Source organism: Tamandua tetradactyla, chromosome 9 (genome assembly GCF_023851605.1).
Source record: "Tamandua tetradactyla isolate mTamTet1 chromosome 9, mTamTet1.pri, whole genome shotgun sequence".
NCBI classification, from domain to species: domain Eukaryota; kingdom Metazoa; phylum Chordata; class Mammalia; order Pilosa; family Myrmecophagidae; genus Tamandua; species Tamandua tetradactyla.
In genome coordinates, this window is record NC_135335.1 from 30,331,900 (window position 1) to 30,349,825 (window position 17,926).

The window sequence follows — 17,926 nt, forward strand, 5'->3', positions numbered from 1 at the left end:
GGTTCTCTGCCAGCGAAGGGTGAGATCTGTGCAATACTTTCACCCCAAGATGAAAAGCATCCCATTGTATTTTTATGCTCTCCAACATCAGAGTTGGCTTTTTTTTTTCTCCCTGACTTATTGTTTTCATTCCTTTCTGTCCACCCCTGAGACCATATCTGCTGTGGGTCAGAGTCTGTAATTCAATAAAGACAGGAAGGATGCATTTGATTTATGGAGACGTGCGTGCCTGCCCGGAGGTGTGGGTGGGGAAGGGCACTGAGCTTGGAGTTCGATCTGAGTTTGAATCCTGACCATCCCTTGGGAGGTGTGGGCTTGTGAGTCATCTATTCTCTTCATAACCCAGTTAAACCGATGGCATCGGACCCAGGGCCTCCATGCAGCTGTGCGGGATGCCGCAGATCAAACCACAAGCACCACTCTGGGGGCCGTGGATGTGAACGTCACCCCCGGCCCAGTGACCACAAAGGGCCATTTTCAGGGTCAACTGTCACATGCCTGGTACACAGCCCAAGCTCAGAGAAGAGCTCCCTCCCCCCAACCCCCAGCACACACACCGTTTGACCGACAAGCAATCTCCTGGGAGATTTTATTTACTCAGTGTCCAGGTGTGGTTTCTTTTTCCTGACCCTAAAATCTTCTGATCCCTCTTTTATTCTCTCCTCCAAGCTCATTCATGCAGAACAATCGGCTAGTGACTCACGCGTGTTCTTAGAATGAATAAGACGCCTTGTCATTCTGCTACCTATTTCTCAGTGGGCTGGGCTGGCTCCTATCCTGAGCTGCCTGCCTGGGTGGGAGTCACTGGGCATGTGCACCCCCAGGAGCTCGCTTTCTCGCCTGCCTCGGGGCAGCGGACGGCTCACCTTGAGTGTCTTGTCTTGGCTCTTGGCGGACTCCATGAGCAGGTAGGCCCCTTTACTGTCGCACAGGCGGTCGGCTGAGCCCTGGAGCAGCAGGAAGGGCAGCGTCAGCTTGGGAAGGGCCCTTTCCACCCGGGAGACAGCGTTGAGCAGCTGCATGCCAAAGCACACCTTCAGCCCCGCTCGGCAGATCAGCGGGTCTGTGTTGTAGATATCCACCTGGATGGGGGGGGGGGGGGGGAGGAAGGTATGGGTCAGTTCACAGCATGGGAGGTGGGTAGTGTTGTCCTTGGGAGGCCCAGTCTGTCCCGTTAGCCTGGTGCCCCGTTCTTGCCAAAGAACAGCTGGTTCCATCACAGCCAGCTCAGTCTGCCATGGTTACTGAGCCAGGAGCCCGTGCGAGGGAGCTCCTTGGGTTTGGGCCTGTTGGTTTTCTTTTTAATTATTACTTTTTGTCACCAAAAATATTCATCATCATGATCATTTCTTAGAACATTTGCATCAAGTCAGAAAAAAAAAAAAAAGAAAACAGAAAAAAATTCATATATACCATACTCCTCACCCCTCCTTTTCATTGATCACTAGCATTTCAATCTACCAAATTTATTTTAACATTTGTTCCCCCTATTATTTATTTATTTTTAATCCATATGTTTTACTTGTCTGTCGATAAGGAAGATAAAGGAGCATCAGACACAGGTTTTCACAATCACACAGTCACACTGCGAAAGCTATATCATTATACAATCATCTTCAAGAAACATGGCTACTGGAACACAGCTCTACATTTTCAAGCAGCAACCTCACCATTCACCTTAACTGAAAAGGTGATATCTATTTAACATGTAAGAATAACCTCCAGGATAACCTCTCGACTCTGTTTGGAATCTCTCAGCCATTGGCGCTTTATTTTGTCTCATTTTGCTCTTCTCCCTTTTGGTCGAGGTTTTCTCAATCCCTTGATGCTGAGTCTCAGCTCATTCTAGGATTTCTGTCTCAAGTTGCCAGGAAGGCCCACACCCCTGGGAGTCATGTTCCATATAGAGAGGGGGAGGGCAGTGAGTTTGCTTGTTGTGTTGGCTGAGAAAGAGAGGCTGAATCTGAGCAACAAAAGAGGTTCTCTTGTGGGTGACTGTTAGGCCTAATTTTAAGTAGGCTTGACCTATCCTCTGCAGGGATAAGTTTCATATGAACAAACCCCAAGACTGGGGACTCAGCCTATAGCTTTGGCTGTCCTCACTGCTTGTGAGAATATCAAGAATTTTCCACTTGGGAAAGTTGAATTTCCCCCAAGGGAACTTTGCAAATACTTTTTTATTCACTGTTCAAATCACTCTGGGATTTACTGGGGCATCACTCTGGACAAACCTATAAAATCTCATGCCCTACTCAAGGTTCCATGTACTATGGTGTTCAATTAAGCTACCACATAAGTTATAATAGGAACTGCACTGGTCAACATATAAATTTTGTGCCAAATAAACATTTATTGCTTTAGTCTCACACATAAGTTAAAGTTTTGAAATATTAATTACCATCTATTTTCAACACCCTGCAGTATTGACATTCCTTTGTTCTTCCTCATGCAAAAATTTAATTTTGACATAATTTTTTTTTTAATTTCTAAACTCTGACAAGCTTTATTTGATGTCCTACTATCACAGCAGAAGCTTCAGGTTCCTGGTTACTTTATTCTTATTATTAATAGCCTGATGGTTCAAGCATGGTGACATAAAAATGATGTGGCCAAATTTCAAACTGTGTTTGAAATTTTTTTAGCGTAGTTGCCTCGCTTTTCTAATTCATAAACCTCAAAATTATGAGAAAGGAAGAGCATGAATTCGATTTCTCTCATTAAAATTTTTTGTCTCTAAGCTTTAATATGGAAAAATAGGGATTTTCTTTTCATTAAATTTGGACTGTGGTATTTTCATTTTTTGGTCATTTATTTACTTAGCATTAGGTATATTGAAATTGTCATTTATTTACTTAGCATTAGGTATATTGAAAACTATGGAATTTTAGAGCTATAGAGGATTCTGGCTACATGTTATGACAACCTGGAGAGTTTTAAAAATAATATAGATACCAGGGGTCTATCTTCTTCTTCTTTTTTTTCTTTTTAGGCTTTTAACAATGGGGATTTATTAGGTCACAAGTTACAATTCTGAAGTCATGAAAAATGTCCAAATCAAGGCATCTACAAGACGATACAGTCTCTGAAGAAAGGCTGCTGGCATCTGGGACACCTCTGCCACGTGGGAAGGCACATGGCCGGTGAATTTTGACATAATTTTAAACTTATTGGACAGTTGCAAAAATAATGCAAAATGCATATGAAGATTCTAACATATGCCCCGAGGCGGGAAGGGAGACGATGCCATTTCTCCCCCTAGCAAAGTGATAGGAGAAGCTTAAGGGCAAAAGACTCAGGATCTGTAAGCAGGAGAGAAGGCCCAACCCCAGGGACACTGCCTGGGTAGTAGACTTGGGGAAGGAGGCCTACCTGGACCCCTGGGTTGGGGAGAAGATGACAAGCCTGAAGGCCTTAGCTCGGGGTGCCGGCACTCAGGGAAGGGAAGAGGGGACCATGGCCCCAAGGCCCCATGGACGTAGAGAGTGCAGGCCCTGGGGGAGGGGATATGTGGGTGGGGGAGAAGCCAAGTCAGGGCCAGATCTTCTATGCTGGGTGACAGACTGGTGAGGTCATCCCACAGGGTTCCCTGAACACTCAAGAAAAACCAGACTTGAGGCTTTGGGCTGACATCCGCATCAGAAAGCCCCAACCCCAAACCCTACCCTTGCCCCAGCCCCTCTTCTCTTTTTCAACACCAGAGATTGACAGGAGAAGACAAGATGGAAGTTCCAAGTGGTCCAGCTGGGTTTTTCCATAACCAAGAGACTAGTCTGCCTCAAGATGTGCCTAAGGGAGCAACTAAGAGCAGGAAGGAGAGACTCGGCTCTCCCAACTCCATGGGCCTCAGTTTCTTCTTCTGCACAATGGGGATGCCAATAGGATCCTCTTCCCAGGATCCTGGCTGCTGCATCAGTTGATCTGTGCCCCATGTCAGAAACAGCTGCTGCTATCATTATTATTTTTATCAGTATTACTTGATGACCATGGTCCACAGCAGTGAATGAAACAAAATAAAAGCGGCTCACAGGGGGTGCAAGGGTAGTTCAGTGGTAGAAGTCTCGCCTGCCATGTAGGAGACCTGGGTTCATGCCTCCCCCCACCCAAAACAAAACAAGCAAACAAACAAGCAAAAATTCAACAAATGGTGCTGCAATAACGGGATACTCACATGGAAAAAGAATGAAATGTGACCCCAACCATACAGCATATAAAAAATGAAATAAAAGTGACTCACGGTTTGTATGCCCACCGCAGTCAGCCCTTTCAACAAACTGGATCTGCCCCCTGCTTCGGTGTCGATTCCTCCAGGCCCTTTACTGCACTTTTCACAAACATCCACGCACCGGGAGAAAATGTCAAGCACTGATCTGGGCTATTTTATGTAAATAGCATCATGTCCCTCACTTATTTGGCTCAAAAACAGTTCTGCAGCTGTTTTGGTGTTTGTGGTGTTAACACCTATGGACTGTGTTTCTTCGGGTGGGCGTCGGAGGTGGTGTGGAGGGGAGGACACAGTGGCCTGCCCCGAGGAGTGGGGACCACGCAGGAGCTCCCAGATCTCTTTGGCAGGGCGTTGACTGAGGGGCTGTGTAAGGGGCCAGGCTGAAGGGCTGGTCTTGGACACAGTGGGCTCTGGGCACTGCGTCTTGAGCTGGAGAAGCCTGTGTGTCCCTCCCTCAGGGAGCCTGCTGCCCTGACCGTGCTGTACAGCATCCATCTGTCCTTCTACAAGACACTCCCAGAGGCTGCTTTCTGTCCTCAACCATCTATATCGGCTCTCCTGGGGCACAGAAGGAGGACTTTTTGCTTCTGGTCTCCATGGAGACAGTCCAGGGAGCCAGTGCCCTGATGGGATGCCTGAGATGGGGGCATTGGCCCCGCAGAGTCTATGTGAGAAGTTTTTAGAAATCTCTCAGGCCCAAGTGGGCAGAGGTGAGGCCTCAATGCCCCTTTGCTCATTTCCCCCTTCTTGCCAGGGAAGTTTGTGGTTTTGACGCTTGGCTGGAGAAGTGCCACGTGGAGCCGGGCTGGGGAAGGACAAGCAGTGAACGGGCAGTTGAGAGGAATGTGCACGTGCTGCCCGTGAGGCTGGGGGCTGGAGGGTGGGATGTTGATGTGCTCCACTCTGACTTCTCCAAGGGCAGCAGCTACAGCCCCTCTTTTGTTACCTCCCCCTATGGGCCTCTGGCATTCCAGGCCCAAGCCAAGAGGGGACAGGCTGTCCTGGGCTCACCTCCTGGAACCCTTCCCATGTTGGGGACCGAGTAAGGCAAAGCAGGCCATTTGTGGAAAGCCACAAGAGATGGATTAGCCATTTCCTGCAGCTGAGCTGGCCTGAATTCTGCAGGGCTCGGCCATCTGTTTGGGTGGTGCCCAGAGCCAGCGCGCAGGCTGCGGCTGCAGGGGGAGCTAGTTCAGGCTCTGTAAGGAGAAAGCTGTGCTGCCCATGAAAGAGCACTGGACTTGGAGCCTGCTGAACCCTGACACTAGCTAATGCAACAATAACAAATGCAGCACCATTTACTGGGTACTACAGTCTGCTCCTAGCTCAGTGCCAGGACTTTAAATACAGGATCGCATTTTTGTTTTGTTTTATAATTTTATTAGGAGTTTGGTTTACTATTCTCCTACGTATATGTTATTTTACATTGTTGAAATATTCAGACTATCTTGCATTTTTAAAAACATATTTTTTTGTGGTGGCTATATATTGTGCTGGTTTGAAGCTATTATGTATCCCAGAAAAGTCATGGTTTATCCCTGGTTTAATCTTGTGGCGGGCAGTCGTTTCTTTTAATCCTGATTCAATACTGTAGGGGGGAAACTTTTGATTAGATTATCTCCACAGAGATGTGGCACATCCAATTGTGAGCATGACCTTTTGATTAGATGGAGATGTGACTCCACCCACCTAAGATGGGTCTTTACTAGTTTATCGGAGTTCTTTAAAAGGGGAACCACTTTGAAGAAAGAACAGAGAGCTGATCCGATGCTGACACTTGGTGAACAGAGACACGGATGTCTGGAGACGCTTGGAGCCCAGAAGACATTGCCTTGGGGCTTTGCATGGGATGTTAAGCAAGCCAAAACCTGAAGAGAGCCAAGGGGGAAGAAGCCAAGAGATGAAAGCCAGGCCCGAAGAAGCAAAGTGAGGAACCCCCCACAGGAACAGAGGCTGAAAGCAATGGAGCCCAGGAGCAAGGAACCAGGAGATGCCAGCCACGTGACTATCCAGCTGACAGAGGGGTTCCAGCCCCATCAGCCTTTCTTGAATTAAGGTATCTTTATCTGGGTGCCCAAGTTTGGACATTTTTCTCAGCACTAGAACTGTAAAGTTGTAACTTATTAAGTTCTCCTTTAAAAAGCCATTCCATTTCTGGTATTGCATAACCGCAGCTTACAAACTAATGCACATATGTTCTACATAACATGTTAGTCCCCATGTTAGTCACTTTCAAGTACACAATTGGGTGGTTTTGATTAAATTGACAATGTTGTACTGTCCTCGCCGTTATCCATCATCAAGCAGAAACTGTATCTATTAAGCCATAACTCCCCATTCCCTACCTCCTTCCCAGCCCCTGGTAACCTCTAGTCTACTTTCTGACTCTGAATTTGCATGTTCTAATCATTTCACATCAGTGAGATCATACAACATTTGTCCTTCTGTGTCTGGCTTATTTCACTCAAGGTTCATTCATGCATGCATTCCCTTATCTGGTTAGATCCATGGTGTGGAAAGAATATTCTGTTGATTCCTTTATCTGCAGACAGACGTGGAGTTGCTGCCACCTTTTGTGGCTAAGAACACTGGCATCTCTTTCAGGCCCTGCTTCCAATTCTTCTGAGTATATATTACAGGACCTCAGTTAACAGCAAAGATAAAAATAGCTAACATTTCTGAGCTCCTCCTATGTGCTAGGCACTGGGTTTTCCATATAATAATTCTTTTCATCTCCATAAGCCCCCAGTATTAATGTTTGCTTTTCAGATGAGAAAACGAAGGTAGAGAGGGTTTTGGGAACCTGCCAAATTCCTGTCCTCCCCAACAGAACTCTGTTTTCAGAGGGGCACACACCTCCCTGGAGGACTACAATTCCCAGCCTCCCTTGCAGCTAGGTGTGGCCACGTGGCCTACTTCTGGCCAATGGGAAGTGAACAGCGCGGTCGCGTCACCAAGGGGGCTTCGCTTACTGGGACCACGTGGACAGGACAGCGTGGGAAAGGGTGAGTGGCCCGGGGGCATCTCCGACACGGGTACGTCACCGTCCAGAGAAGGCAGCGTCTGTCCTGTTGTGCCGGGTCTCGATCCCAGCAGCCTGCCGGTGCCCTGGCTGACGGCGCCCTGCTCGACCTGGCAGCGTGGAGGGAGTGCGTGGCCCGTGGGCGAGGGGACCCCCGCCACGGAGGCAGGGAGCCCTGGGGACTGCCCGGGAGTGGGGGCGGTGAGAGGCCATTCTGCCGCCCCGCGCTGGGCTTTCAGGATGCGCCCCCTTCCCGGGGCGCTTTCCCAGGGCCGCCCTGCACCGTTCACGCACGAAGGCCCCTCTGGGAGTCTGCTCTCTGGTTTAACTGCCCTGACAGCCCAAGTGGCTTCCTGAGCTCCACGTCACTTTCCACCTCTTGATGAAGCAGGCCCTGGATGCACAATGGCTTGTTGTGGGCCTCCTGTGCCAAATGTCTGAGCCAAAGGGCAGGTTCGGAAAGGGCAGCGCAGCTGGGCTGTAGATGAAGGGGCAGGGGGAAACTGGAGCCAGGTCCAAGGGAAGAGGAGGGACCTGGAGCGGGGCCTCGGCCTCCTTTCTACCCAGTGCCCTGGCATCAAACCTGCCAGGTGGGAAAGCCGAGGCAGAGAGGGGCCAAGCCTTCCCCACACAGCAACCTCTATCTTGAAAGTATAAGATCGAAATCCACCCAGAGTCCTCCTTGCAGGCAGAGCCCCAAGAGTGTGACCTGCAGCCACAGAGACAGGCCTCCCTCCCAGACCAAGCCCACACCCACAGCCATGGTTAGCAAAACAAGCCCCTTAAAATCGGAGACCAAAAGGCCAACCGCAAAAGGTCACATGCCATATGATTCCATTTATATAACACACTTGAAATGACAGAATCGTAGAAATGGAGAACAGATTGGCAGAAGGGGGGCAGAGGGAGGGAAGTGGGTATAATGGGGCAGCAGCTGGAATTCTCATAGTGATGGAAATGTGTCTTGACTGTGTTAGTGTCCCCATCCTGCTTATGATATTGTATATCATTTTACAAGGTGTTGTTCTGGCAGGGAAACTGGGAAACGAGTACATGGGATCTCCCTGTATTATTTCTTTCAACTGCATGCAAGTCTGCGATGATATTGAAATAAAAAGGTGAATTACAAAAAACCAAAAAGAATCAAGCCTTTGCACTATTTCTTGCACATCTCCCACTCCCCCCTCCCACTTCTGATCTTATTTGGACCACAACCACCTACCCCGCTGAATGAAGTAATGAAGTCGAATGAAGTAATGAGGGACACTGTCTGCTTGGGACACAGCAGTTGGAGGCAGGGCCTCCAAGCTGTGGGTCCAGATCTCAGGATGATTTGACTTTAGTGGGTGCCACCATAGCTGAGACTTGAAAAAAACACACAAAAAAACTTGGAGGGTGGGCAACAGTGGCTCAGCAGCAGAGTTCTCGCCTGCCATGCCGGAGACCCAGGTTTGATTCCCCGAGCCTACCCATGTCAAAACGAAACAAAACAAAAAATAATTTGGAATCTTGGGCTGGGTAAACACCCACCCTGACATTTCCCAGCTGTGTGAGCTAAGTAAGGCGCTAATCTGGACTCAGTTCACTGATCTGGGAAATGGGGGCGATGGTGTAACTGCCTCCAAGAATGTCAGTGAGATTAAATGAGACAGTGTCACCGGCAGTGCCAAGTGCAGCGTTAGGCCCCAAAGCCACTTCCATAGTAAATGGGCAACACTGAGCCGCTCTCCTCTGGAGGCATCGCCGCTTCAGATGCCCCGAGCCACGGGACCTTGGGTACAGCCCCACCCCTACCTGAACCTCAGCATTTTAACATTTACCAGCTGTGAATTTTTTCCTGGCCTCCAGTGTTTTTTTGTTGTTGTTGTTGTGTTTTTTTTTTTGTTTTTTTTTTTTTAAGCTCTCTGCTGGTGTTGTCTCTTTTTTCTGGGGCTGTGAGGGCCCTCGGCAAATTTGAACTTGACAGCTTGTAACAAACCAACTGGAGCTTCTGAATTTCGTACACAGTGTCTCTCTGTGGGAAGGAACTTTGCACTAAAGCACATTAAATACAGCTGCAACCCACAGCTGGGAGTTTTCTTAAACTCTTGGTGGAGCAGGATCCGACAGTTGAAGCTCTTGACCTATATATTTTTCCTCCAATTTGTTCCATGATGAGATGTGATATTACATTTTTTAATTAGAATAATATTAAAAACAGCTAATACTTTGAGCCCTTAACCCTTATTCCAGGCCCCGTGTTAACTGCTTTACTTGTATTTTCTCATTTCAGTCCTCACAGGGACCCTGGATGTCGGGACTATTACTGGTATTGCCATTTTACACAGAAGGAGACTGAGACCCACAGAGGTTAGGCTGAGATCCACAGACGTTAGGCTGAGACCCACAGAGGTTAGGCTGAGACCCACAGAGGTTAGGCTGAGACCCACAGACGTTAGGCTGAGACCCACAGACGTTAGGCTGAGACCCACAGACGTTAGGCTGAGACCCACAGAGGTTAGGCTGAGACCCACAGACGTTAGGCTGAGATCCACAGACGTTAGGCTGAGACCCACAGAGGTTAGGCTGAGACCCACAGAGGTTAGGCTGAGACCCACAGACGTTAGGCTGAGATCCACAGACGTTAGGCTGAGACCCACAGACGTTAGGCTGAGACCCACAGAGGTTAGGCTGAGACCCACAGACGTTAGGCTGAGACCCACAGACGTTAGGCTGAGATCCACAGACATTAGGCTGAGACCCACAGAGGTTAGGCTGAGACCCACAGAGGTTAGGCTGAGACCCACAGAGGTTAGGCAGCTCAGTCAAGGTCACAAAGCAAGTAAGAGGGAGAGCCAGGATAAGAACCTAGAAAGTTTGGTTCCATCACTGCATTTTTAACCACTCACCGTGCTCTGTTATCCTAAGAAGACAAAGTCAAGGTTAGACTGTGGTCTTAGCTAGCCAGGAGTGGTGGAGGTGGCACCAGGTACTACCCAGAAAAGAACTGGGGCCCTGGTGAGGGACCATGAATATTTGTACCGGGCAGATGGTGAAGTGACTTGGTGGGCCCCAGAGGTTGCCAGGTCTTCCAGCTCCTCCTTCCATCCACTCTCTTCCCTTTCCCTGCGTAAGCCCACCCTTCTGCCTGTGCTTTAGAGCCTCCTCCTTCCATTGCTTAGACCTCCCTTAATTCATGCATTTTCCCAATCATAAGGGAAGACAGAGTGCCTCCTCTGGCATTCTGGAGATGCAGAACAGTTACACCAAAAGTGAGCTCTGTGAAATGTAGAAACCCATGGAACCCTAGTGAGTTCACAGATCTTTGCAGAGACAACTGCTGCATTTCTATCTTTGTCGGGAATGGCAGGAGCCGCAATTTATGGCAGAAAGAGCTGGGTAAGAGAAAATCCTCTCCTCTGTGTAAATGCCTCCTTCCCACCTCAGATGGCTTTCCCAGCCCCTTGCTCTTGGTCTAATTAATATCACCTCAGGGCTCAGCTCAGGCTTAATCCCTTCAAGGAGGTCCCAGACTAGAGGCAGTGCTTCTCCTGGCTCACTGTGCTCCTGGCCTAGCCTTTATCTGGTTTGCAATCTGAGGCATGTTGTAGGACTGTCTGTCTCTCCCACTGGACTCTGTCCGTGGTATTCTTTGCTGTGTCCCAGCGCACGGGGTGAATCTGGGCACACAGGGGGCCCTCAGTAAACACTGGCTGAATGAATGAATGAATGAACCCTTTTCTTCCCCAGCCTGCAAGCAACATGTCTGGGCACCAGAGGCCAGCACAGCTCAGAAGTTTGCAGCCAACCTCTGCACCAGCCCTGCTGGCAGACCAGGGGCCAAGGGGCTGCTCCCACTTGAAGTGATTTCAGGAAAAGGTCCCTCATGACTTCATTCAACAAAAAATTATGGAGCATGAAAAAGAAAAGCCCCCCAAAGTTCAGCTTTTTGGCACTAGTTGGCATTGCTTTCCTTTGTGCTTCATCATGCTGTGTTCTCAAGAATGCCAGCTTCATGAAATGTTCTAAATGCAAATAAGAATTTACTGTAGAAAGTGGCCTGAATGCTGGATATACTGACTGGGGAGGACAGCTATGCTGGGCTGCAGCCAGTGAATTCTCCCTCTGTGTCACTTCTTTGGCACAGCTGGTTCTCCCCTGGGCCATGGCCACTGGCCCTCAACTGACGTACGGCACTCAAACCCCCTCCACACTGCAGCCAGAGCTATTTTCCAAAATCACAGGTCAATTCATGGCTCTTCTCTGCTGAAAACCCTTCCGTGCTTTCCAGGGCCAAGTCCCGGCTCCTTAGCATGGCCGGTGATACCAAGAGTGACTTATTCTGGCTGCCTCTCCTCCTCACCTCTCCCTGCCCCTTCCCTTGCACCTCTGCGTCCTTGCACAACCTGCGCCCCTCAGACTTCACATCTGTCTAGCTGCTTGTGGAGTTTCCCCTCCCCTGAGCTGGCTCAGCTCAGGCGCACCTTCTTCTAGGAAGCCTTCCCCTCCTTCTCCCCGGCCCCCCAGCTACCACTCCTTTGTGTGTTCATTTTCTGCCTCTGCAGACTGGGAGCTTCCCCAGAACGCCCCTTGCCCACTTCCTTCTTGACAGCGGCACAAACACCTGTTCTCCCTTCAAGACCAAGTTTAAACCTTCTCTCCTTTTGACAGATAACGCTCCTCTCCCCAGGCTCCCATATCTTTGCCTCTATCTCCTGAAAAATGCCCCTCTCACATCTGTAATGACAACGGCTTCCCTTTATGCTGCATCCACAATGGGATGCAGGTTTGGTTCGCAGATACTACTGAGGAATGAGTATGTGGGACACTGAGTGTCCTTTCCGAGGTCACGTGGCACAAAGAGGCAGAGCCGAGCTTCAGACTTCAGCCTTTTTGGCTCTAAAGCCCCGTGCTCTGTCTACTGAGCTCCTGGTGTCTTTCCTTCTGGAACACAACTGGTGGCAGTGACTCCTGGAGGGCAGGGGCGACAGGGTGCCTCATCCGCTGTGCCCAGCCTTCCAGCTCAGGGCCTGGCCTGGAGTTGGGGTGTGATAAAATTTGTTTACTTGCTGCACTGCCTGCGGGTGACACTGCCGAGATAAGGACCTTGCCTGACTCAGCAGAAAGCAGGCTGCTGAATGAAACCTTGTTTACCAGGAGGCTGTGGCACGATGACTATGACCTCCCAGGTCCCTCTGCTAGCCGGAGCAGGTCCCCAACCTTGATGGCTGAAATTCCAGAGCCCGTCAAGAGCCATTCGCAAATAAGGGCCTTGCCTCGGCATCTCCCCTGTCTGGCACAGCAGTCCCATTCGGGGTAGAAAGAAGATTAATCAGATGAATCTTCATTTATAAGCACTGCCATTGAGTCCAGGGTGTGTGAATTACTTCCTGCTATAGAAGTTTGAACTCCTGTATGTCCTCACATCTGCTTCTATGAGCCATGAGCTCAGCTGGGCCCAGGCATGGCACGATTCTATGCATTTGAGCACGACAGATTTGCACAAACCTGTTACGAGGCCCTGAGGACTTTCTTTTGGAGGGTTTTTCACAAATGATGCGAAAAGCCAACCTCCCATGTTCCTTTGCAGCAGAGGATTCCTCAAGTGTGACACCGGATGCAGAAAGAGCTCCCAAGTGGCCATAGCAAGAAGGGAAAAAGCAGTCACTGCATTCTCCAGCCAACCAGACCGTGCTCCATCTTCTCCCAGGTCCAAGGATCGAGGGTAGAGGAAGGAGAATGAGAAAGAATTCCAAGAATACTGCAGGACTGCTGTCATATGGTAGCTGTCATGGTCAGGTTCATGTGTCAACTTGGCCAGGTGATGGTACCTGTTTGTCTGGTTGGGCAAGTGCTGGCCTGTCTGTTGCAATGAGGACATTTCATAGGATTAGGTCATGATCACGTCAGCTACATCCACAGCTGATTCCATTTGTAATCAGCCAAAGGGGAGTGTATTCTGCAATTAGTGATGCTAAATGCAATCATGGGAAGCCTTTTAAGGAGGACTCAGAGGAGACAGGCTCTTTTCCTCCTTTGGCTGGCAAGCCTCTCCTGTGGAGTTCGTCCAGACCCTCCATCAGAATTGTTGGCTTCACAGCCTGCCCTGCAGATTCTGGACTCTACGTTCCCACAGTTATGTGAGACACTTTTATAAATTTTATATTTACGAACATTTCCTGTTGATTCTGTTTCTGTAGAGAACCCTAACACAGTGGCCAAGAAAATGGCAAAAATCAAGCCATGACATGGAAAGTTGGTAACGATTAGGAAAGCTGTAATATGGGTGAATAGAGCACAACGGTTGGGACTTTTACTACTCTTCAAGCATAGGAGCTAGCTGGAGAATGGCCCTACTCTGCTTCCCTGCTCTTGGGCAACACGTGTTGAAGTATTTTGGAGCTAAGGGTCATGGTGCCTGGAACTTACTTTCAAAAGTTTCACCCAGAAAAATCTAGCTATACCAATATTTTCATATATAGGCATAAGATGTTTTTACAAAAATTGGTGAATCTCAGGAAGGCACGTTTGAGTGTTCACTGATCTACCATTCCAGCTTCTTTATAGATTTGAGCATTTATAATTAAAATTGGAGGCTGAAGTTGGTGATTTTCTTTGATCTCTTCTTAAATCCCAATTTTTGTGCTCTTTGCCAGTAGGAGCTGAGCCCTCTTGGGGGCAGAAAGAGCCTGTACTCCGTATCCCTGGTTTGTGGTTTGTGTCCAGTGCATCCTTGACCCCAAACCTTGGTAAGCTAGTGACATCTCGAACCTCAGCTACAAACAGGGGTCCAATCTTCAGCTGCAGGGATTGCTGTGAGCTTTTCCCCCATGTGAGCCCAGCTGATCATGCATGTTATTTTCTCCTTTGACTGACAAGGCCCCACCACGTGACAGGGAGAGAAGTTGAGCGGGGCCAGCCCTCATTTTGTCTTGTTTCTTGGCTGACAGCTGCAACTCCCCTGACAATCTCCTACAGAGTCACTGGCTTTGTCACTGCAATTGAAAGCAGCCAGCTTCTCTGGTTGCGTCTCCCCAAAGTCAGTGCTGGGAGGGAGGGCTGGGAGCAGGAAATAAAGTGGAGGTGGCATCTGCAGACCCCTAGTGTGCCGGGAGTGAAAAGGGCACAGATCTATTCACAACCCACCTCCACCCCACTGCCAGCCTCCCCCATACAGAGCTGGACATGCCAAGAGATGTGATCTTTTATTATTATTAATATTTAGGTATTGGTACATTTTTAGCTCCCTCAAATAGACAAGTCTTACATGAATGATAGAGAGTTGCAAAATCAAATTGGCTAAAAAAAATCAAATTGGCTGATCAAACCAGGTTTACTGGAAAGCTAATAACCCGTTCTCAGAGGGGACTTATGTGGGCGGCTGTGTCCTCCGGACCTGAGTGGGAGGCTGAGCTCTGGCTTCAGCTGTGGTTACCATCAGCCAAAGCCCTCACATGTGGCCAGGCTTCCAGATGCCCAGCAGGAGCGGTCCGAGGCAAGCTCCAGGGCTCGACGCCGGATGGCCTCCCAGGGCGCTCTTGGCCACCTGGTGCTTATTCCGACAGGGAATAAGCCCCCTAATCCAGGAGGCTGAAGCCCTGGGTGGGGCTGAGGGAGCCAGACCAACACACCGGCATTCAAGGAAGCAAAGTTAGCTACTCCTCACTGCCCGCTCGGGCGCACAGGATGGCCATATGGCTTACCCATGGTGAATATAAAGTAGCCAGGATGCGCTTGGAGTGCGTCCCAGGGATATTTATAGAGAACAGAGAGTTGGTTCTAGAAGACAAATTGCCTCGATATGTAAACAGTGGATGTACACGGTGTGCTCAGAACCGCAGCATCTCTCTCCCGGCTACTGCCCAGTTGGCAGGGCCAGCCGAAGGACTGGGCTCGGACAGAAAGCAGAGCCTTTGGTATCTGAAGACTTGAAATGCTTATCCATCGTTCAAGGGTAAAAGGAGACCTCCAGCAACCTCCCCTCTTCGCCTCCTCCCCCAGCACCCTTGGCTGGGAGAACCATTTAAAATCACATTTCAGAGTGGGAGGGATTCTGTTAGGGACAGGATCACTAATATGTGAATATTCTGATGTCCCGATAGGGGAGCCTACATGTACAGACAAATGATAATAATTTTTAGAAATGCCTGAGTGGGAACGTCTTTATTCTGAGGGATTTAGTGCCACGTTGGAGTTGAGACCTGGGTTCGGATCCTTACTTAGGAGTTGTGTGTCCTTGGGCAAGTGACTAGCTCTCTTTGGGCCCAAGCTTCCATGACTGCAAAATGCTGGGCAGACAAGCAGTTTTTCAGGGAAGAGGATTTCCAGTTTCATGGGGAGCCAGGGGGTTGTGGGGTTCGGCACAGAAAAGGGCGCTACTGACCATGCATTGGATTCCACTGAGCCAACGCAAAGGCTCTCTCCGCTCCACACAGGCGCTCTGTGGGGCGGCAGCTGTGAAGCGATGCCAGTGAAGCGTGTAGCGCTGACACCCCCGGGTGGGTGTGAGGACACTTGCCACAGCAACCCCCAAACAAACATCCTGCTTTTGACATTCCAGTGACAGAGCCGACCCGCTGCCCCAGAGACTTCCAAATCTTCCCATCTCACCTGCAACTCCTCCACCCTTTCCTTCGTGGCCCTGCTTGGAGGAAGCTCCTTAGGCAAACATCCTTTTCTTTTTGAGGCTTTTAGAGCTGCAGGGCTCCGTGGGAAATATCTTCGCTAAAGATGTGTCTTGAGACGCCCTGATGTTAGATCCCAGGAGGTGCCTCTTCTGAACATCTTATTCCCCCCCACCCCAGGCGTTGCTATTTTTAAACCCGGGCAGAATGTTTCAAAGGGAGATTCAGGCTGGTGACAGGCGAGGGGCGCTGATTCTCCTCGCAGAGGCATGGACACTTGCTCTTTATCAATTCCCACTAGGGTCCCGCGTCCAGCTGACCGTCTACCTTCCCTCACCCTTGTCTTCCCAGAGGGGACATTTATTTGAGTTTCTGAATAATCACACTGTTTACCTGGCCAGCCAGAAACCTGCTAAATGATGGCGCATAGCAGCTAGAGGCAGGTGGGGGGAAGCTGCGTGCTGCGTGGTCGCACCAGACGCCTATGGTTTGTGTAAGGCCTTCTGGAATTTTCCATCATGTCAAACATGAGAGGAAAGTTTCAAGATTGGATAATTTTACACAAAGTGGGCTCTTCATCTCTCTTTTTTCTCACCTTCTTTGCTCGGATAAAAAGCTAGGATGTTCTCAAGACCCTCATAGGGGAGGCGCCTCACCTTCCCTTCCCTTCTCCCTTTCTTCATTCTTTCTTTCTTTCCTTCCTTTTTATGAACAAAACAAAACAAAACAAGACAAAAAATCATTGTCCTAGCACATGTGCTGCAAAGATAGCTGGTTTAACTACAGATTGCATTATTAGGGGTGCTGGCAAGTGGAGGTGCCCCTGCCCATGCTAAGGTCCCCCTCAGTATTGAAAAAGAATGAGAGAAAAAAGAGCTTAGAGATCATAAATACGAGCAGGAAGGAGGCACCAAAGCATGGATTTTTGGACTAAGCTGGATTCAGATCTCACCTCTGTCCCTTGCTAACTGTGCAGCCTCGGACCAGTTTTAACTTCTGTGAACCTCAGTTTCTGCTTCTGAGAAGCAGGGTTACAGCATTGATGTCATTCATGCAGTACTAAATGAAACAGCCTAAATTTGCCTTTTTGGGTCCTGAAGTTGTGCCTTTTTTCGTGCACAAAAGACACTTTTGTGCATTAACATTATCCTTTTTCTCTTTACCCAAATATCCTTTTGGAAAAACCAGGGCCATCCTGCTGACCCTGTGGGCCAAATCTGGCCCTAAGGTGTGAGTTTGGGAGGCGCTGTGGGCATTTTAAATTACATTAAATTTAATGTTTTAATTGAATGTGGCTGTCTTGGGCAGATTAGCAAGTCTCCTTCCTACAGGCTGATGTTGAGGTGGGGGGGTGGGGGTGGGGGTAGCAGGAGGTCTACTTTTATAATGAGGCTAGAGGCTGGCTGCCAAAATCCCAAGGAAACCTGAGCATGCCACCAGAATGCCAGAGCACCCTACTGCATCTCTGGGGTTCTTAGGGAGTCAGTGATTAAGTGATTTCAGACTCCCAAGGCAAAAGGGGAAATGGAGGGAAAAGGACAGCAAAAGGATTTGCTTAATCCCGACGATAATTGAGGTAGCTTTCATGTGCGCAGTGGGGGTGCTGGAGACCAAACCCACCGACGCTGTCTGGCCGTTTCCACCAACGGTTGGACCCCAGACACATCCTCTCACCTTGCAGAGCTTCAGCTTGCTCATCTGTAAAATGGGACCATTATTATCTCTCACACAGGGCTGTCCTGAAGGCTGAAAGGGCACCCAGCATCTGGCCTAGCCCAGCCTAAGGGAAGGTGAATGAAGGGAGGGCTGGTTTTTAGCCCTCAGTGGGGAGTAGGTTGCTTTGCTGAGCAGCATTTGAACAGACTAACCACAATCTCTGGGCTGTTGGATTCTGTTCTAACCCAGCATTCCATGCATGTGGTCAACCTTGATCTTGACCTTTTGTCTATGCTGACCCTGGTGGCCAGTCCCAGAGGCAGTGGTGTTATTTGGATGGCACAACTCCTCAGCTTCTCCCTCCCCAAGCCACCTTGCCTCTTCTTTCTGAGCTTCTTTCACTTGGTTTGCTTTTATGGAAGC

The 17,926-nt window shown here is 49.2% G+C and overlaps 1 protein-coding gene and 1 long non-coding RNA gene across 8 annotated transcripts in view; one reads left to right on the plus strand and one right to left on the minus strand.

Moving 5' to 3' along the window:
- Nucleotides 1-17,926, minus strand: part of MGLL (monoglyceride lipase) — a 175,734-nt gene that overhangs the window by 4,549 nt on the left and 153,259 nt on the right. For all 7 annotated transcript variants that reach the window (XM_077116336.1, XM_077116333.1, XM_077116339.1 and 4 more), the window contains one exon: nt 867-1,082. In XM_077116336.1, the coding sequence (XP_076972451.1) occupies nt 867-1,082 (216 nt within the window). The remainder of the gene's footprint in view (nt 1-866; nt 1,083-17,926) is intronic.
- Nucleotides 752-5,063, plus strand: LOC143646903 (uncharacterized). Its single transcript, XR_013157736.1, has 3 exons — nt 752-908; nt 2,990-3,140; nt 3,674-5,063. It is a non-coding gene; the product is annotated as an uncharacterized LOC143646903 (long non-coding RNA).